This window comes from Camponotus vicinus, unplaced genomic scaffold (genome assembly GCF_025532165.1).
Source record: "Camponotus vicinus isolate PSW18456_S1 unplaced genomic scaffold, iyCamVici1.0 SCAF_1, whole genome shotgun sequence".
Taxonomy (NCBI): domain Eukaryota; kingdom Metazoa; phylum Arthropoda; class Insecta; order Hymenoptera; family Formicidae; genus Camponotus; species Camponotus vicinus.
In genome coordinates, this window is record NW_028141945.1 from 17,578,865 (window position 1) to 17,601,551 (window position 22,687).

At 41.2% G+C, this 22,687-nt stretch overlaps 1 protein-coding gene across 8 annotated transcripts in view; it reads left to right on the top strand.

Moving 5' to 3' along the window:
- LOC145959213 (neurotrimin) overlaps positions 1-22,687 on the top strand; it is a 402,237-nt gene that overhangs the window by 110,342 nt on the left and 269,208 nt on the right. For 5 of the 8 annotated variants that reach the window (XM_083077841.1, XM_083077847.1, XM_083077848.1 and 2 more), the window contains one exon: positions 16,937-17,060. In XM_083077841.1, the coding sequence (XP_082933967.1) occupies positions 16,997-17,060 (64 nt within the window). In that variant the 5' untranslated portion in view covers positions 16,937-16,996. Of the gene's footprint in view, positions 1-9,463; positions 11,238-15,321; positions 15,635-16,936; positions 17,061-22,687 lie in introns of those variants that run through there. The other 3 variants (XM_083077842.1, XM_083077849.1, XM_083077845.1) reach the window with 2 other exon arrangements.

Genomic DNA, 22,687 nt, shown 5'->3' on the forward strand with positions numbered 1-22,687 from the left:
AGTATCTCATTTTGTCCTGACATTTTTCTTATCAATAATTGTCAGAATTTTTGAGTTTCCACGAAATAATACATCAGCTTCAGACACATTTGAGTTTTTAGTTTTAAATTCTTATTAAAAATTTAATCAAATATTTCTTCTTTAAAAAATATTGCTCTCTCGATGGGATCACTGCATTTCAAATTACATAATTTTTATTTCATATATATATATATATATAAAATTCAATCTCCAAAAGGTTAATTTCATTTGGTATGTAAAGGGAAAATTAAAATGTAGATTCAATCGGATTCTGATCGAATTTCAACTATTTCTAATGCTAAACTAAACAAATATACACATTGCGAACTATATATAATTACAAGAACCTTAGATATTTTATAGCTTTGCGGATTTCTCCTATTCACATTGGGCCGATTATGCTTATCCAAAGCGCAGCTTTCGCACTTTCCATTAATCATTTCATCTCTCTCTGCTTGTGAGAAACACACTTGCAATTCGAACAGCATAAAGCTGGATGCACACTAATATGTAACGTCAAATATCTCCCTTATATGAGTTTCGGATAAAGCGATATACGTCAACTACTGCAAAACTGGATCATCGTTGATGCTTAAAAAATAAAAGAATATTTGATGTTACACTGACAGTGACAGTTAAATGTAGCGTGCATCTAGCTGTTCAAATTCAGATAAGTAGCGGCCGCTCAACAAGTACATTTCGCAAATTGGCGAATATCGAAACGCAGGGTGTCGGCGATTTCCCTCGGAGAAAACGGGAATTTTGCGCATTTCGGGGGGAAATATCGCAAAAATACACGTATACACGACGAGTCGATTATACCGCGGTTCCGCGAGCTCTCTGCGGTACCGCGTCCGGTTACTGCGATATATCGGATATCCGGCCGCTAACGTTCGATAGATTTGCAGGCGCTGCGGCGCTGTAAAGTGTCCGCCGCTAATTAAACGTCGCCACACGTTGCTCTCTCTCGCGATCCTCCCCCGATCCTCCCTCGATCCTCCCAACGTACATACATACATATTTGCCGATGCATCCGCGCGGCAGTGCGTTTTTCCGTTGGCGGCTAGATGCTACTATTCATTCGCGTTGTTTTCGATTGTACGATAATGAGCGGGCGAATGATCGCCATGTGCGAGCTTATTTATCGCGTCCGCGCGCGTTGAATCCGCACGAATTAATCGCTTTCATTGAAACGACGCGAAATGCGCGCGTATATTTATCTCCGCTTTGTAAACTGTAACGAAAAGCATTGGAATATTATTTCGATATAGAGAGCATTCGCATCGTTTTCTCTTTATGGAACGAGTTTCGAATTTTATTTTATTTTTTTTAACGTGGACTCTATATAATATTCAATTTCACCTGGTCGTAATTTTCTCCGTAAATATTGTTCGTACAACACGCGAGGAGTTCAATGAGTTTCTCGTGCTTTTAATTACTCCCTCGCCGCAAACGTAAGCAAAGAGGCTAGGAGGGGAGAACACGGACGTGACCCGACGACTTCTCCCTTAAATCAAAGGACGGAACAACACTAGCTGCGGCCAAGTTAAATGTAGTTTCCGTTTCGATCTTCGATACTTGCGCCAGCTCGTACAAAGATTAAGAAAGCGGGGTTGCGTGGAAAGCGAAATGTCGGAGAAGGAAACGGCAAGAGAGAAAGAGAGAAAGAGAGAGAGAGAGACCACGAAGTAAAAGCAGGGGCCGCCGTTTACGCCGAAATCCAAAGCGATCGGTGCAATAAGCGAAACAATAGTGCTTACGAACACGCCAACTTCGCGCGCCCTGCAACTTCCTTCCCCTCCCGCACCTCCCTTCTCCCATCACGGGCGGCTCGGCTTCCTTATCTACCCCAGAGTTATTTAAACTCTCGTATCTCTGTCAGTCCACCCCCTCACAATTCCGTCCTCCTTCTCCTTCCGCCCTCTCGATGTTCCAGTCGTTCCTGTGAGCACGGTTAGAACACGACGCTCGTTAGTCGCGAACGCTATGGCTAATGATTATGGTTCGCCGCGCTAAGTCGCGACTATCTGTATCGCCCCTCTGTCTGTGGAGGGAAGAGTATTATTTTTGAAAAATCCAAAATTAGCCCCGAAGCGACCGCGTCGACTCGGAAGGAAGCCAGGGGAGGAATTTTAAGCCGCTTGCCGCGACTCCGTTGTTCAACGGTACGTCGTGCCGGAAGATAGGAAAGAGAGCACGCTTTTAGTTTTTATTACTCTTTTACGATCCATCGAGAGTTTCTGGGACTGCGGTGTGTTAATTTTATTTCTTATCTATATCCGCCTCTCTTGTTTGTCCCTAATAAATTTTACTAGCGGATCCCTCGCGCGGATATTTCGTTCGATCGCTCGTATCGTTAACCTGTCATCGCTTAATTCTATAATTCATGACACTAGTGGCATTAGTCACGGACATGATACAATTACTGATCGCTTATATCGCTTATAATGATACGTTACAAGATGTATCCATCAATATTATGTTACTCAAATATTAATATTTGCATATTGCTTTCGCATAATAACTGTTGATGACAACTGTTTGTGACAAAACTTTATACACATTATATTTGATAAGCGTCGTAAATTATGTACGTTGAAACAATGTTGAAAAGGGCGACGTCAGATCTGAGAAAGTGACATGATTCTATCGGCGATAGTGGAGTTCAAAGGCGGATTTATCGTGTTTGTTAACATGGCGCGTCCTACCGTGTCGTTGGTGTGTGGCGATATACGCGTATAATGCGCCGGTTTACGACGTGTTTATTAGAGTGGCCTGTGGAGCGTACAGTTGGCGCGCATACCATGCTCGTCCCGCATAAGCTGACAATTACTGGCGCGGCGGCAGGTGACAACCAGTCATCGCGCGCGATTCCATGGCACCGTCGACGAGTCGCGCTTCGTCCCGCATAAGCGTACACGCTCGACATAGCGAAAGGATACGATCCGTATAGAACGAGGGAATTTATGGCGTTATCCGTCATGCGCAGCACACGTGGCCGGCTCGCCAATTTTCAAATCTGATTCTCGAATTAGCGCGCTCGTCGTCGAATTCAGCTCGCGAATGAATGAATGAAAATCGTGAGATATTTCTTACAACGCTCGACTCTGAATTTTATTCGCGATAATACAAGTGGAAGAGTCGAGATTTTATATTCACAGCGAATCGCTCTCTCTCTCTCCCTCTCTCTTCGCGAGAATTTTCCGAGCGCACGAGCGTCTCGCTGGAGCGAGCAATGTTGACGACAAATGTTCGCCAAGACGAGAGGCAACCGTGCGTACATTTACCGGGATCGTGGGTTGCTCCCTTTGTAATTTTCGAGTGTCCTTAACACGGCGTCGTGAACCGTCTATTTGCGAACTGTCGTTTCGCGAAATTCAACAGCGACCAGCGCCATAACGTTGCTCGGCGACGATAAAGTCGCATTAAACTATCGATTTTTCCGACACGACCAATGGCGCTCGCACTTTCGGCAATTTAACGGAAATCGAAGGTGAAGGATAATGGAAGGGAAGCAACTAGTCGTCGTCTACGAATTGCGCCCGGTCGAGGCTGCTTTCTCTCTCTTTCTCCCTATCTCTTGAGTTTTCCGCCATCTCCCACTTTCCTCTCTCCCCCCTCGTTTAATGGCGGGACTTCTTTCCGTGAGAAATTGAAATCCACGATGCTCGATCTTGGGGTCGGGACGACTCGGCGGACGATTCGCGTTACTGCATCTATCCTTACGTAATTCCGGCGCTTCTTCTTTCACTTAAACCGATCTCGGTCGGGGGCGTTCGTGAATTCAGGTCGACAACGATGGGTCGGGGGCGCCCGTCGTTTGAAAAGGATGCAAAACCGTTTGTTCTCGACCGAAGGTTGATGCCTTCATTAGAATGTACGATGAAACCGAACAGCGCCAATGGAAGAATCGCGCCCAATTACCGTGGATCTTACCGGAGGCATATCTCACGTTAATGGAATGAGATAAAATGTATCATGAGAAGATATATCTCAACCTTCTCACCACCGACAGCGAGAATGTAAATACGTGTTCTTTTTGTTCGCAAAAGGCTCGCCGATGTTTTTTTTACGCCGACGTTCGATTACTCTCCCCGTTGCAAATATTTTCCCTTTTCGTTGCTTTGCTCACATTTTTTTTTTACAACACGCCGGAGTTTCGAATTCGAATTCGGACGGTAATTCGTAAATTTACACCAAACCGTACTGTTACAAAACAAAAGATACCCTTACAGTCAATTAAAAAAAAATACCCTGTAACTCGAAGCGAGGATTATTGTTGTATCATGGCAGCAAAATGTTTCAAAACTGCCCGTATATTACAAAATGATTTTTTGAATGAATAGAGACCGTGTTATCCGAGAAAAGGACTGTTTACACGACGATTTTCAAACATTGCTCTGATCTCGAAACAACATTTTTTCTCAATATTTTACAGTATTAACAATCCCTTTTAATTTCATCGAAAAAAAAATAGAAATAATTTTAGACCGATTTACACTTTAATCAACGGGGCAATAAAAATATAATATAATTAAGGAAAAATTAACCTTTATAACGCTTTTCCGCCACGGTATTTCTGCGTAGACAAGCGTAACGGCTTATGCTTTCCAGAATTATGACTTGATCGGATTTCATCGCGAGAGCAATCCTCGAGAATGTATATTAGTTGGAAATTACGCGACGTCATCCGTTCCTCTCGTATCACGGTCGACGTTAAGTCTGCTAGAAATAAATGCAAATGAAGTCGCTGTTGGCGGTCTTGTTACCCGTTAAAAGGTCGTACATTGGTTACGGCGTTGGAGGGGCGTTGGCGGAAATAGCAAAATGTGCACGTCTTGGCAGGGTGAACTCGCGCTTGCCCCCCTTCATTCGTCCCTGCGGCCGTTCGTGGCAGAAGCGCGCGTACAATGTGCGGTAGATTAGCGAGCGAAACGTTTGGAGAATCCGGGGCTGGCACGCACCTCATCCCGACCTCGTCGTGTCGGGCCGCAATTAAATTATACGGAGTCATTAATGGTTTACGACGGTTTATGACCGCGAAGAAGGCGACTTCGCATGTGCGAACAGAAACGCAGACGTGTTCTCTCTCTCTCTCTCTGGATTTCGATACCGATTTCCTCGTCGGTCGATCGCAATCTTGTCCTCCTGATAATTACCACGCGTATTATCTGACGGCGGGTGACACCAACGTTGAATACGTCCGCCGTCTTTATCAGGCGAAACTCGTGGCATGTGTAAGCCGAACATATTAGCTATCTACCGAAATTGACACTAATTCCAGAATCTCGTCAGGACGACGGTGAGCAGATTGCCTTTCTCGTATCGTACATTACGATTCGATAACCTAAATGTACGCGCGCGGTCGCGTTAGTCCGTATCCTATTGGATAGGTATAGCTCTCTGCGGCGGACGCAGTTTCTCTGTTCAGAAGCTGAGCTGACGGCGTGCAATGTCCGATCCAATCTGCGTGTGTATGGGCTACGGCTAACGGATGCCAACGGATGTCTAACCGCTCTAGTGTACCTAGTATCGCCATTCCCTTCGATCTACGTGCACGCATCGGCGGCGCAAAGCCCAATGTAACTAGCACGCGTGTGGATACAGCCGACCGAGAACGCTGTGTTCAGCTGCACAGAATGACCAGTCCGGAAGCCTCGCCAAAGGCGACAAGGGATGTCCGCCGCCCAAATTGCCGTCCTTGCTTACAGAGGCCACTTTTTCGATCCTGAAGCTTGCTCAGAATACGCTCCATGTTTCCTTGCTTTCTTTTAGATTTTTAAATTTAATCTCTACCTCTCTCTCTCTCTCTTTTTGGTTATTAATTTCAAATTATATTTAATTAGATGTAAAGAATTTTTTTATTTATGTACGAAATTTTTTTGTTTACATACACGAAATCTTTTACAAGAATTTTCAGCACACAATATATAATTTATAATTTTATGCAGTTACTAAAAATAAGAATATCGTGAGCAGCGCCAAGTTAGTAGTTTCATAAAATTTATTAAAAGAGCCTTTAGAAATTTTTTTTACAGCGGTATATAATTATGTAAACGTTAGAAGGTTGTGTGTGTGCATATCATTTTGAGAAATTGAATAAGTTTACATATCTTTCTTTCGAGGGGGCCTCATTGTGTATGCAGTCAATCTCATGTTTAATCGAGACGGTTCGACTTGAACAAAATGGTTATGGATAGTGTGACTGCGCTGTATTGAATAGAATGTTTGATTAGTTTTATTCATCGGGAAAATGTCAAAGCTGCAAAGTTTCACGGTATTTGGTAAATTGATCTCGCGAATACTACCGGAGGATTTTCGAAAACGTGGCTGTGATTTGCGCCCGGGCGTTTGTTTTTAGTATCATTGGATCGCGTTGTCGAAACACCAATTTATTGTCCATGAATTTTCCGTCGGCGATTCAAGAAATATTAGATTTATGGCTCAGAAATGCGTTACAACCCGAAAATGACCGCACTAGCGAATAAAGTTGCAGCGGTATGCGATAAATTGTATTAACCGATCGTATTGTTGGGCGAAATAAATGACGGTTGGTCGCAAATTTTTTTTTCCCCTCGACAATTGAATTTGCGCGTCGCGTCGCCTTGATTTTTTTTTCGTACAAAGTTGGAAAATGTGAAAATCGCGATTAGATTATCAGAATTCGAGGCTGTCGCGATGTTACCGTAAAATATGAGCTTTCGTCACGACTCGTGGGCGGATAATAAGCTACAGATACTCGGATATTATATTTAGCCGGCCAACTCATATCGGCCAGTCACGAGATTAATTATATTGTAAACCGAGCCAACTGCAGTTCGCCAACTACAAACCCGCGGACTCGTTTCCGTATTTGATATAATTCCGAAGTAATACGAATCCGGGTACCGGGTGAACCCTCGTTCGTTGTTGAATCTAGGGTAGCAATGGGAATAGTTCGTAACGTTATAAGCTTTTGTTGGATGGCGTGAACTGTGAGCTAAACGCTCCTAACTCCAGTTACTAGTAACTGGTAATTAAGCGAGGCGCTGCTGTGTGAAACGACCCATCTACCTCTATCCCTCGCACCTTTCAACCATCCCAAAGGTTGCGCCGCAAAACGTCCGTGTCCGTGTCCGTGTGTCTCGTCTCATTGTTGCGCGCAAGTCCGTAAGAATGATATACGAACATGTACAACATAACGAATCCTCATCTTTATGACATGGATATATTCTGATTTATCTTTACAGTCACATCTTTCTTAATCTTTTCGAAACGATATTTGAGAATCACCAGATGCGTGTGGAAATGTAAATGAAGAGAATGTATCATTATATTTTAACCAACAGTTTTTATTCGCTTCGTTTTGCCTTCATTCGAAAAAGTACAAATTTTAATCGAGGATTGTTTTCTCGTGCTATGTAATTACTTTTTCACGCAATTATACACGCTTTTCGTGTAATTGCATATTGCAAACACTGAGTGTATAATATTTGAAAAAATATCTCAGCCAATATATATCTAGGCCATGTATGTAATATACATGTATTGAATTTAATACGAATTTTATTAAATATAGTTATATCGAATATATTTCAATAATCGGAATAGTTGAAATTGAAATATCGGAGAACATTTAAGAATATCGTTCATTTTTTCGTAATTACAGAACATTTTAAAACTATTTCCGTAACTTGGTAGCTCTCAAATTACTACCTGAAATTAACCGAAAACTACTACGTGAAATTAACCGAGTTTTATTCTTTTATGAATTGCAAAATTTTGGCTCGCATCTTATGATTCTGAAATTATCTATCTTTTCTAGATATTGAAGCACATGGCCAAATCTTTTCGAGTTTAGATTCAAATATTTACGGCCACACATTTTCATTCTCGATAAATTTCGTCTCTTATATTGAGATTATATAATATAATTAAAATAAGAAATTCAGACGTGATAACGGTCTCTCGTATGCAAAATGTAAATCGTAATATAATCCAGGAGATATAACGTCCACTGGCGCCAGTATTAATAACGCCTTAATTGGAAATTAGACTATGATATAGGCATTCGACCTTCCTTTCCACGAGCGAGGGTCGCACAGTATATGCCACCAAAGTTAATTCCTTTAATTAATAATACAGCTTAGACCATAAGACTATAAAGCGACTAGCAAACGCAAATGGTCTTGTACAGTAACGGATTTGAACAATTTTCCATCGTTTTGTTGATAGGGGGCAATGTTCGCGTGATGTGCTCTTTTCTCTTTTTCTTCAACGCGGGAAGATTCGCGCCGAGCGATTCGCAATAAAATCGAAAAACAGAGCGATTCTCGCACGGATTGCAAATTACAATTTTAGGTTTATACCGTATCCAATTCAGAATGATGTAAGACCGTCTATTAAGTGGCCTCCGCGAATCACGTGACGTTTGCAAATGCATGCAAGTCTTGGAAAACACGCAGCTAGGAACGCGAGCCTTATTCTGTCGTAAAAATGATTTAGGCCATATTGATTAAGAAATTACGCGAACCTCCTCTTCTCGTGCCTTTAGGTTACGTCCTATTCGTCATTTTTAAACGTCTAATACGTCATGTACAAGTGTGTAATAACTCGCATGAAAATAATTTATAAAAGTGACTACGTCAAAGGGAGTGTGTGTAAATATAAATTATAATGTACTATGAGAAAATTAATTAAATTTAAAAGTAAAAATTAATATTTATATTAAAATTGCAATGTATGCAATTGATACGAGGCAATTTTTTAAATACTTGGATTCTCTTTTTTACATGCGAAAAATATCGAACATATAGGTGAAGGGATTTGCGAGAAATGTCTAAAATAATTAAACCATTGAAGTTTAATTCCGTGCATCCTGTTTCCAGGATTTTTGAAGCGTCGATCGATTGCATGTGAAAATTAAGCTACTTTGTTTTAGTTACTTATGATGGATTTCACACAAGAATATTTCGCATATGTACTCTGCTTCACAGTTTCTATTTATTTTCAAACATTTTAGAAATGCTTTTAGTAAATGCTTTTAGGGAAATGCTTTTAGTAAATAAGTTTAATGCAGATAAATTCTTTACCCGCTTAAAATAAAGTTTGTAATTCAATCAGTCAAACGATTTATTATTTTTTTGCTAATAAGATAATCAAAAATATTGTATACAGTAGAGGCGTGCAAATCTGCTCTCACTCCCGCTCGTTCTCGACAGCGAGACTGAATTCTCGAGACTCAGATTATCGGGAGCGCTGTTATCGAGAATAGAGGCTCGAGAACGAGCGAGTCCCGAGTCTCGATGCTCTATTAGACGGAGTGGGGATAGAAATCCCCCACTCCGTCTAATAGAGCATCGAGACTCGGGACTCGCTCGTTCTCGAGCCTCTATTCTCGATAACAGCGCTCCCGATAATCTGAGTCTCGAGAATTCAGTCTCGCTGTCGAGAACGAGCGGGAGTGAGAGCAGATTTGCACGCCTCTAGTATACAGTGATGCGTGCTTAACGCGAGTCGGAATCCAACAATTTGATCGATAGAAAACTTTCTCCGCAGCCACGTGTGTCACGAATCTCTGACGATTTCTCGTCCCTGTAAAAGCCAGCGCGATGTCGAAAAACTCGTTTTCGATATGCACGAGGAGAGCGATGCTGCACTTTCGAAAATTTGCTGCAATTTCGCGCGGTCGCGCGTACGACGGTGCCCTCTCGACGACAAGGTGGCACGGGCAAAAGCGGAGCACTGTGCCTGGAGGAGGGGGTTACACCGGGGTGGCTGGAGCGAGGGAATGGGGGTGGTGAATCTCTCTCCCGCCGCTCGCTTCACGGCGGATGGTTCGCCCTACGCCCGTCGTCGGGGCGCTGCAGCCCGTCAGGACGTCAGTTCTCCATCGTATCGCGCCACGGTCGGACCTGGATCCTACAGGCGCGTGCTACACACACATACACACATATACACATATATATATACAGACACACACATACATCACGGATATATCCATGCGCGCGCGAGCGGACACCCTCGCCTCGCCGGGCGAATCCCTCCAGTGAACGGCGGGACTGGTCGCGACTATGAGCGAATCGCGGCCGCGATGATTACCGATACTCGTCGGCGATAAGCAGCGGCAATCGAACGCGAGTGCCTCCAAGTTCGCGCGAGTGTCAGCCGCCGGGACACTGGCGGCTGTCGAGGGTGAGCGCTGAGAGTGACACGTTCGAGTGACGATCCGACTGATTAGTCGCGAGGAGTCGAGTGTGCCGCGAGAGGAAGAGAGAGATATCTATATCGACGAGCATTCGCGAGGCCGTCGTGAAGCGGTGACGGCGCGATATCGGAAACAGCAGCGGTAAACAGGATCGCAACGCGGACAGGCAGTAGTGAAAGACAGTCGCGGGCGATAAGTAGTGACAGATCGTAACGAGGCGGGCAGACGCGGGTCGCTCACCGAGCTCGGTGATACGAGGCTCCGCGGTGGCCGGATCGGTCGACGGACGATTTCGGTGGATCAGCTGATACCGCGATCCACCGCGATAGAAACGCGAGACCATGGATCAACGTGGCTGGTGCCTACCCTACATGCGGCATGTGTCACGACAACGACTAACATGCGAGCGCGCTTAATCCACGCATACACGCATCATCATCGCGGCTCACCACCGATGAGGATTCGATTAAACCTCCCGCGAGGAAGGTCAAGTACGCCATGCGAGCGACCTATAGGGGGCTGTAGGAGGCCCGAGAGTTTTAATTAAAATCGCCCGCGGGATTCTCATTATCGCGCCTTGTATTCAGGATTAATTAGCCGCGGCTCGGAGCGAGAAGGAGAGAAAGAGAGAGAGAGAGACAGAGCGAAAGGGAGAGCGGCGGCGACCGGGCGAAAGGGTGATATAGGAGGACGTGATTTTCCCGGTGGCGCTCGTATATCGTGCTCGTAATATCGTGCGACAAGTTTTGTGCGACGCGCTGCGAGCTCCTCGAGTCCGCTGTCGTCGCTCTCATGGACGAACCTCTTCTCCGGTCGCGTCGCGGCTGGGTTGCACCTTATTAGTGATCGCGACGGTTTTTAACAGCAGCGCGCTTTCGCGATCGAGTGTCTTAATCGTCGCGAGTGGCAGATCTGCATCCGACAAGATACAAGTGGTCGCTTCAAGAGACAGGCGAGAGAGCACGTTACATTCTCGATGCGCTTCCGACGATGATGTCGAAGTGAAACGATATTCGGCAATTAGCAATAGGTAATCAAAGTGATACGATTCTATCTAAAGATCTGTATAAATTTTTCCCTCTCTATAATTTCGTATTAAATAATATTGTATATTGCTAAATATAACATATGATGTTTTTCACAAAAGGAATATAAGCTAATGTATACATCATCTTATCGAAATTTGAAAATGATTGAAACCGATTTACACGGCTTTCAAAATGTCCGAATCGTGTAGTATTTTTGCACCATATATGGCTATAATGCATTTACAATATCAATTTCCAGTTATCGTGTATTATATCAAATGTATAATTAATTAAACTATAATGCATTGTAATCTGTTAATGCTATTATATAACATTCGATCTTGTTGAGGCTCTCGTAGATTTTCCTATTTTTCGTCGCATTGCAGCGTCAAAACCTCCAGGGCGATATTTAATTGCTATCTCATGCGAATATGTACCTTAGACCCATCAAATATTAGTATCGACTAATTACATCGATCGAACGCGCAATCATAATTCCATTAATTTCAAGTAAGTAATTTCGATTCGCCGTGAAATATAGAGTGCTATTTCGTGGTATATGCGTGTTTTGCAACGCGATTGTCAATGTAACATCTTTTATGAAAAATGCAAAATTATTTTTCGCGAAAGCTTGTAAATTGGAAAAATGTAATTCGCGAATCAAATAAGAACAGAGTACAATGCTGCGAACGAAACAATGAGCGAGCGAATGTTAGGCGTTTCTCTCTGTGGCAAATTTTATTGCGTATAGAATATATCAAAATATGAAAAGACGAATAACACCGAGTACATATATTTTAATTACTTTAATAAAGGATGGGAATTTTTTTGCACGGCTAACGATTCTAGAATATATTACTGTATGAATTTACAGCGGGCAAAATGCTTTTAGAGAAATTGCATTTCGCGTAGTTGGAGAAATGTCAGAAGTTGCGAAGCTGCGTGAATCTTCGTATCACGTAGCGTTATCTTGACGGTTCTTTTGACGCCTGTAAAGATGCGGTGGCGTAGATTATCTAAGACAAAGGCAAAGAGGTAACCGCGGATCGTATCCGTTATCTCTAGGTGTTGCATTAATTATCTTCCATTTTATAAGCATCCGCAGACGCTCGTAAGATGGCAAACAACGTAGTACCTGAACTGTTATCCCGTTTATGTGGAAGTAACGTAAATGAGACGCGGGCGATACGCTCCCGGATGTGTCTCGGCGCGAATAAATGCCAGGCCATTGTGTCTCGACGTTTTGCGTTGCCAAAATTTCCCTGCGTGTTACTCGAGGGCGACCTTTATGAAACGAGCGTTTCATACCTTCGCGATTTACGCGGCAGACAGTCCATCAGCGACGGCAAATCTCCCCGTTACAATCGCTCGTGTTTTACCCCCTGTATGATCTTTACACACTCCAGTTGTGTCCATCAACATTCCATCAGATAATAACCCTCGCAAAATACGCCCTCGCGTACAACACGTTCGTGTCTCGTGCGCGCCATGCGTTATTCAATCGTACATTCGCGATACCCGATTGCACTTCCCCCTTCGGGTCTTATTAATAGCACTTACGCGCGTTTACATTGAGTTATTACCGGTTGTGCCTGCCGCCGGTTTGTCGTGAGATCGCGCCATCATTTTGCTCGTGGCATTCCTTACCGGTGATCGATCGACATCTCGTGTAACGGTGCGATAGCGATCCAGCCGTCGTCGTTATTGCTCGTACCGATAATAACGTTAATAATCGTGGATGCCGTTTACGCGATAGCCAATAATGTTGCTCGCGAGTCGCTTCATCCCGAGTGAAAAATGTGTTTGTGCTGTGTAAATAAACGTTAAAGGGCCATTCGCCGTCTCACGAAAGCGTGTGTGCGAGGCTGGATCGTCCCCACACGAGATATGCGACAGGGTGTCTTCTCACTCCGAAAAATAACTCCGCTTTCGCGCGAGGACACTAATTGCGAGCGTTATTTACCGCGCGGGTTCGGCTAGTTTCGCAGATTACGTTGGTCGGACGTTGGGTTGTTTGGCCGGTTTAGGGCATGACACGAGGATGGCAGAGGGGCTAATTTAACTTTTCGTTTTAAATTATGGAGATGAGGCTCGCGCCGTTGAAAGTTGGCAAAGTTGCGTCAGATACGCGTAATCCCGTTGTTCCGATGTCATCGTCGGGTGGCAACGGCGGCAATCGCGGCCGCTTCGTCGAGAGATTAAACGCGCCGTCAGGGGGTGATAGAAGGAGGGGGAAGGCGAAAAGGGACGAAAGCGGAATTTAAAATTAATATAGAAATTAATTACGCGCGTGCGATAAATAGTATATGCCAAGTATTTATTTTTGTTTGACCTACATCATATATATTTCGCTTTGAATAATTCGCGTTTTTTTTACAATTAACTATCTGCTAATTAGGAAATGTTTGAATATTACATATTATTGATATGCAAGATAAATGCATTTTTTGGAAGGGTTTCTCTCGCGCTTTGTCTTTGAAGACATCGACATTTTTTAATGTCTCTTTAAGATTTCACGATACTCTTGAAAACACACACCCTTTGTCATCGTAATTAATATTTTCTTCCTTAAGTATTTTTATAAATTTCTTTATCTAGAATTTTTCTTCAAAATTACCTCTTATCTCTTCCTCAGTTCAGCTTGGCGCATTTTTTCGTTTCTGCAAAGTGGACGCTGCAGATAATATAAATAAAAAAGGATCTTATCTTCTCACTGCGCATAAACGAAAGCTATATGGCATTCCAGTTTAATCTGCTTTAGTGGCACAGGTGCAACTCGCAAGAAAGAGCGTTTGGTCTTTTATCTTGAAAAATGTGCTGGATACGATTTCATATTTTATAAGCGTTGCGCGCACGTGTTTTCCCTCACGCACAACGAAGCAACAGTTGCCTTTCCTCCAGCTGCTATTTTCCCTCGTAGTCTAATCAAGATCATCAAGACACACGTTGCACATTTTTTTCTATTTGTCGAGAAACGATGAGAAGCGATGAGAAAGTAGGCGCTCTATGTCGCGTTCGTTTTATTTTGATATTATTGTAAAAATCCCGCAGAATGTGTAAAGATTTTATAATACGGGGATTACATTATAGAGAGAAAAAAAGCGGTTCAATAGTAACTTTATAAAATACATATATTGATTAATGCATTTTATGCGACAGCTCTTCTTCGCGACATTTTTCGATATGAAGTTCACACACATATATATATGCATGTTTTTTTTTCTATATTCTTACACGCGCCGCAGAAGAATATGTATGAGAACTCGTCGTGCAGGATTATAAAATGATATAAAATATGCGAACGCGAGACGAGCGATATCGTAATTTTATTACGAACCCGCGGAAGTGCGGCGAAAAATTCATTTTGTATTATTCATATTACTTATGTGCGCGGTGCGAAGACGCGCTGAAATTGTGCCTGAGAACGTATGGCTTGTGGGCGTCTCGCGACACCATAGCAAAGCAGAATTTTCGGGTTTCCAAAGCACACGGTGTACAACGGTATAAAGTTCGCGCGCGCACAACCGGTGCATAAAGTAAAAGCGGACCGAGATGAAAGGAGTGGAGAGCCAGCGGGAAACGTGCATCTGAAGGGTTGCCCGGTTTGTGTGGAAGCTATGAGAGCAGCAGTCGGTGCAGATAGAACGATAGCTACCTAGTTCGCTCTCTTACTCTCGGTGGACACAAAAAGAAAGACAGAGACAAAGAGAGGGGGTGGGGTAGAGGCTAAGGGGAAAGCCAAAAGCGACAGAAAAAGAAAAATCATTTATTTGGCGTTTTAGGATCCGTTCAAGAGATAGAAAAGAGATACAGATAGTCCTTTAAAATAATATTTTATTGTGTTGTTTTTCGAGATTTTATCTACGCTAAAAATAACACGCATATCATTTGGCAATTTAATTTAACAATCTTTAAAAATGTTACATTAATAATAAAGAAGTTATAAAGAGCTATATCAGTTAATTTTACTTTCGCTCAGTCAAACTAATTTTAAACAGTCCGCAAAGTACCGTAATTTAATTTCATTGCAAGTCATGATTAGCTTATCATTTTATTTAGTGTTTCGCTAGATAATGTAAAATATTTAGCGAAAATAAAGTGACGCGATGATTATGCTTTGACATAAAGACACCGCGTACGGTTTGTATAAATGGACCGCGTTACAGAGTTGAAGATAACTCTGGGATGAGAGACCCATTCCGCTAACGGTTATACCGACGTAAGGGGAGGAAGTCGCGTCTCTCGCGGATCCGTCCAAAGGATGACGCTATCTCGACATGACGAATGAGCAGCTTCCCGGGACCATCTCGCGGGGGCGGAGAACGCTCGAGGAAATCATCCGCCTGTTCCGGGAAATTCTCGAGTAAAATTTTCAACGGACCACGTGCGACCATACAAGGTGTTTTCAGGCTTCTCACGCTTTTTCTCGTATTCGTAAGGATTCTTGTATCATTTGTGAGGTAGATTTTTCCATATATACAGACGTAAGAAAGTGATGTATTATTCTGATATTTAATATAAATGTTTCTTTTCGGCGAGGTGCGTTTCCCTTTAACCAAGAAACTACACCGATATATAGTTTTCAAGTTAGAGAATTAATAATCTAATTAAAAAGCTAAAGAGGTCTATGGGATTTAGTCTGTATTTGAAAATTATAAGAAAGCATTCAAGTAAATTTTTTACTATAGAAAAGTCGATTTTATTTCTTGCTCAAGAATTTAATATACCAACCAAAGTTTGGAAAATCTGAAAAATTCTGCACATCTTTTTATAGTATCTTTTACCAACGATTCACTATACCGTGGATTACGATTTATTACGAGTTTGATTCTGGTTTCTGAACGCAACTCGTGATATCAATCGCGTTAAGCGATAAAATTGTCCTTGTTGCGAACAAGTGGCACCGTCATTGCAAATTCTTCTCACGTGTAGCTTTTCAGTTTGCGCCACGTTGCGTCTCGCATACATGCAGCGAAAACCCTCCATCGTTAGGTTGCAGACCTACGTTTTTAGTGATAATTTTTCTCCCGGAGTGAACTTTCTCTTACGCGACAAAAAAATTTCTATAATCACAACAAACAATATTACAATTGTTATAAATTATAATCAGCGAATAAATATCCAGGTTTATTGCAAGGATATGACATACAATATTTATCTTTTTTTTCCTGTGTTATTGTAGTCGGAAAGAAAAAATATTTTATATTCGTGAAATTGCCTTTCCCTCTGTTGTTTGTAAGTTAAATAAAACATTATTTCTCAAGGTATCTTGAAAGGAAGGAATATTACATAATCTTCGAGCTGCAAGAGGACATTTTTTTCGAAATAAAGCATACATGCTTGAAAAAATGAATGCTTCTTATTTTAAATCATTGTATAAACTAGTACTTGTACTAGAGAAAATAAATATCGACAGTTTATTTGTGTTAGCAGTTATAAAATATTTTTTTATACCGCGCATAATCGAATAAATATCCGCTGTTGTGACTAAAAGGGATGCTTATGGCACGCGAGATTATGTAATAACAAACAGCGACGTTAACACAATCGTTATCTCGGTTTTCTTCGCCGGTATTTCAGTGCCAGGTGTTTACGAAAGCTTAATCTATGTGAGAGATAAATGCGCGACCGAACTTGTAATATCTTGTGACACATCGTGCACGCGCAGCTTAATATAATGCGTTCCTCTTCTTGGTTCCAGAGCTCCTTCTAACGCACGCAAGGCGCGTATTAGGAGGAGAAAGTCACGAGGGAAACGAAGATGTCCGCCGTCAGCGTCATCGCATGGCTGCTCGGTGCCGTCGCTTTGGCTGCGATTAATAATGGTGAGTCTTTCATGTCGAGACGCCATAATTGTATCGATGATAATATGAGGATTTACCATGAAAAGTCTGTAAATGTCGCTTCTTGAAAAATTATCAACTTGCTGAAAAATAAAAATTAAATCAAAAGTGGCATAACAGCCAATTTGGCTTTTATGCTAATTTTGATTTAATTTTTATTTATTTATTTGAGCCAAATTCCTAACTATTAATTTTAATTTGCTGAAAAATCCTATGTATCATTAAGGTAATTTTTGCAACTATTTATGATATAAATTTAATGGAAAAAAATGATATATTTCACGATATGTTTCATAAAATAAATATATTATTTAGAAAAGTAACTCTGGAATTTTGTTTCTGACAATTACAGGCTTTTTAAATCAAATATTCATTTTCATCGTCACTTGATTCATTATCTTGATACAGTTCAATATAACGATATCACGATATTGCGAAAAAATAGATGGATTTTTTTTGATACATTATTTTATTAGTCCTTCGAATTTACTTTAATTAATTTTACACTTTTTCTTCGAATTGATTTGTCTGGTAGTTAAGTAGATCGAAGTAATGTTTGCTAATGTTTTCGAGAGAATTCGCTTGTTTGCTGGTTTTCTAGTATCAATCAAACCGGTCAATAGACGAAATCAATCTGAATATTTTTTATTTATTGTATTGTTTTCATATTGTTTTTTCATCCTGCTTTGATGAAAAATTTATAAAAGAATTGCTTTCCGGGGTTTCTCTCGAAAATGTTACAATCATATTTAAAAAATAACAGTGCGCAATAATAGTATTCAATTTATATAATGCATTAAACGCGGTTTTATTATTTACCAAACTTGTTCATTATACAACGACAATATGAAGAATAAATATATATATTTATACATATTTTTAGAAATATATAAAATAATCGATTTTATAATAGTTATAATTTATCCGTTTGCTTTTGATTTTTGCGTCCTTTTGTCTTTTCTATATTACGGGCCGTATAAAACGTGAAATAACTCAGAGATATGGTCGAAATACATGCTTGAATTATGGCGATAGCACGTTGTTTATACAACGAACATATTAGTATCTAAATGAAATATATCTACGATATTTTTTGAATGCATTGCACTACAGATTTTAAGAATATTCAATAAATATCGTGAAAAAACAATATAGGAAATTGTTCGAAAATCATAAAAATCATCTGGAATTCAATTTCGCAAATATTTCAAATTATATTCTATAACTCGAGGATTCAAATTTAACGGGCGTCAAGAATCTTCTCGAGCTTTCGACCCTTCACAAAAACGCGACCGTTCCCGTTATCTCGCATTTTTTCTTCGACCGAGAAACGCTGATTATAAACATTGACAACAACAACATCAACCGTCGACAAAATAAGAGAGGCGTATGGGCATGCGCGCCCATACGTCACGATCAGCTGATTGCCAATCAGCTGACAGAAAAAGGTTGCGCGCATGACAATTAAAGAATTGTCTACCTTAGACCTCATCAGCGGCCAATTACGCGCGGCGCCATGAGGTCACCGCTAAAGCACAAAAATTATTGGGCCACGTCGCTACGGGCTCAAAATTCCGCTCGCCTTATAACGGGCACCGCACGCGAGCAAGCCGAAGTCTCGCACTTTTCGTCAAACCGCTTTGTTAAACCGCTTAGTTAAATCGCATAGTAAACCGCTTATAACGACCGCTTACTCTCTTGGACTTTCCGCAATCTCTTAGATAAAACCGCTGATTAACCGCATTATACGACCGCTTACGAATTCGGAAAACGCTTTTATATCGCTGCAACGCTCGCGATTCCGCTCGCGAAGACCGCTGTTCCGCGAATCACTCCATCGCTGCACTAAACACTTGTCTTTTAAGTTTGACTTTAATAAATGTCACTTTTCGTTTTGTCAAACGTGGCGCACTTTTTTTACTGAAAGACCTTCCGCTCTTACTGTCCACTGTCGGATTCGCTCGCGAACAGAAATACATATTTGTAAACGAATCGTAGAAATTTATATATAAATAGTCAAGAGAGAGGGTCTCTATTTTTCCGAGATGCAGTTAAATCGGATAGAAAATATACACTAATTGATATGCGTAGTGTGATGTATGATTTGGAATTATTTATATCAAAATTGATTAGAACGGTGATCTCGTTTAATTGTTTTCTTATATATTTGTGTATCACAAAAGTAGCACTATTTCACAAAAAATCCCCGAATCACGAGGGCATTATTTAACGTAGATTCCTGGCGGGACCGAGCTTTAGGCTTCATCGTGTGGGCGGCTCTAAAAAAAGTCACTTATCCGCAGACATTGCCTCGAGTCGAGAATTTCCATTTCTTCGCGTTTCGATACAAGAATTTGTCGCGTGGGTGCGTGAAATTTGAAAGTTAAATTTGCGGATGTTTCTCGAAACGCGTTTTTCCATTGATTGCCGTTCTGTTTTTTCCCTTTTTCTTCATCATCTAATCCAAGTCGCGTTACGATATTTTTTTTCCGCGAGAAAAAGCGCGGAGATCTCCTCTGTTTGATCCTCCCGCGCGAATCATCCGTACGTTCGAGGGTGAAATTCGCGCGATAGCATACGAAATTCGAGGCTCATCGGGGTTCGATTGTCGATGTGGCATGGCACAATGATTTCGAATCAACGCGTGTCCACGCGTATACGCGCATCGAGTCTCTCGTGTGCTCGCGGCGTCTATTCAAGTATGATTGTCCGCTGATCCGCGACTCTGTCGCTCGTACGGACGAGAGAGCGGAAATATCAAGAGCTCGGCCGCTCCGATACTTGGGTGACCTACTCTCCCCGGCAAGGAAAGTTTCATTACTCGCTTCCCATTTCGATACCGATCGAAAGTCGCGTGATACCATCTATAAAAGAATGATCTTCCTGGAAACGTCGTAAAAGAAGGACATTTATAAATAAGAAATGTTTGATACGAGAAAATGCAATTTTCCGTTTATCTGCGGAAAAATGACGATAAATGCACAAAACGTCGACTTAATTTTGACAAATATATTTATCTTATTTATTTGAAATAAATAATAATTAATAATTTGCACGCGTGCCATATCGCGATAAAAAGTTGGTTTTAAAAAAATCTCAAAATATCTCATACAATTAGCGAAACATATAAGCTTCATCGAATCGTATAGAGTTGATCCCTACTGGATTTTTAACAAACTCAATATCGTTTCTCTTTCCAGACTCAAGCGCGGCTTTTGAACGCGCTCGTTAAATCGAAATCATTAAAACGGGGATGTGCAGCACCCGAGGTTCGCGCCCGCCCACCCTCTCTCATACATACTTGCGTAAACAACGTGTAGGTACCGGTGATAGTTCTCGAGCTGCGGGCAATAAACACCCCTTTCCCGGGCAAACAATGCAGCGAAAAATTAACGAGACTCGCGTCCAAATTCAAACTCGTCTCGACTCTCTTCGTGCCTCTTCACTGCTTCCCCTTTCTCTGCGCGAAATGTCGGATGCGCGTAAATCGGAGCGTAGTTACACGGACGAACAGCTGTAACAGGACCGTGACGCGAACGTATGTGTTACTAGGTTGCTATACGTATTCACGTATTCCGGTTGATACAGGGTTCCGATCGGCCGTTACGAGCAATTCCACGAGACAGGTAAGCCCGTGAGGGAGCGAAGATCCGTAATTACGTCACCAATTTACCGAACGTTCGTTGACGAGGCGATCACCGGATATGATATTAAAGACGACGTGGCGAGAGATTTATATGTTAAAGTCGTTCACCGAGTTATTCTCGGGATCGTAAAGCAGACTCAAGTGCGTACGATGTCGTATAAAATTGTGCGAGTCAGATTTGATCTCCTTCCGTACCCTCCTACGCTTTTCCCTCTTCCCCTATTCTCTTTGTAATTTCTTCACCTTGGGTTCGTTTACACTATTTATTTATGAATGCCCTTAGGATTTCCTCACATCGACCTGTCATCGACCTGTCGCTCGTTTCCATATTGTAAAATGGTTATTAAAACGCGGCGTCATCCAATTAACGAGTAATTACCGTTGCTTATTATTGCTTGATCAGCGCCATAGCATCACGTTATATCGCGACGTACGTGTTGTCTAGTATTCCATTATCGATGAATATTAATTAATGTAACGCGCGCGCGGATAATTAAATTGTTATAAATTGTCGTGAAATGTTCGCGTACGCGAGGGGATCTTTGGGCGCGATGATAATTACACGCGTTATCGCGACTCGCGCCAACCCTAATTTTTAACCCACTAGTCTCGTCAGAACCCCTATTAACCTGGCACCCCCACCATGAAAAATCGAGTTCAAATATAGTGCATAATTAAGTGCTAATTTGTTGCTAATTTATTGCTATAAGCGCGAATTTGTTGCTTCTACCGATTAGCAGGAAAATCATATTAAAGGTGGGGGTGCTAGCTTAATGGCAAGCTAGCACCCCCACTTCCGAAAAACACTTATAGAGAGTCGCAAATTAAAAAACAAATACACTAGAATTTGTTGCTAATTAGTTGCTCAAAGATACTGCAAATAGATTTTAAAAATATTACATTTTTTAAAATACACCAATATAACATATCATATACATATAAGCGTAAAATCATTAAAATAAGTAATTAACAATATCAGTTTGTCATAAAATTGTTTCTCGCATAAAATAAACCATTTCTTAATTTATTGCCTATAATTTAAATGAAAAAATCAATCAAAACGAGTGGCGGTGTTATCTTGCCACAAAGAGTAAAGTATATTAACGCAATTAGTTGCTTCGATTATTTTAGTCCTAAAATGTTTCCGTAATTAGTTGCTCGAAGAATATATAATATCGAATTTGTTGCTCCACAATTAACTTAAGAAATTCGACTCGAATGGGTGGTGGTGCTGGCTTGCCACCAAGAGTGAAGTATATTAACGCAATTAGTTGCTTCGATTATTTTAGTCTTAAAATGTTTCCCTAATTAGTTGCTCGAAGAATATATAATATCGAATTTGTTGCTCCACAATTAACTTAAAAAATTCAACTCGAATGGGTGGTGGTGCTGACTTGCCACCAAGAGTAAAGTATATTAACGCAATTAGTTGCTTCGATTATTTTAGTCTTAAAATGTTTCCCTAATTAGTTGCTCGAAGAATATACAATATCGAATTTGTTGCTCGACAATTAACTTAAAAAATTCGACTCGAATGGGTGGTGGTGCTGGCTTGCCACCAAGAGTAAAGTATATTAACGCAATTAGTTGCTTCGATTACTTTAGTCTTAAAATGTTTCCGTAATTAGTTGCTCGAAGAATATACAATATATCGAATTTGTTGCTCGACAATTAACAAAAGATTTGACTCGAACAGGTGACGGTGTTAGCTCGATTTTTTTAAGTTAATTGTTGAGCAACAAATTCGATATTGTATATTCTTCGAGCAACTAATTAGGGAAACATTTTAAGACTAAAATAATCGAAGCAACTAATTGCGTTAATATACTTTACTCTTGGTGGCAAGCCAGCACCACCACCCATTCGAGTCGAATTTCTTAAGTTAATTGTCGAGCAACAAATTCGATATTATATATTCTTCAAGCAACTAAGTAGGGAAACATTTTAAGACCAAAATAATCGA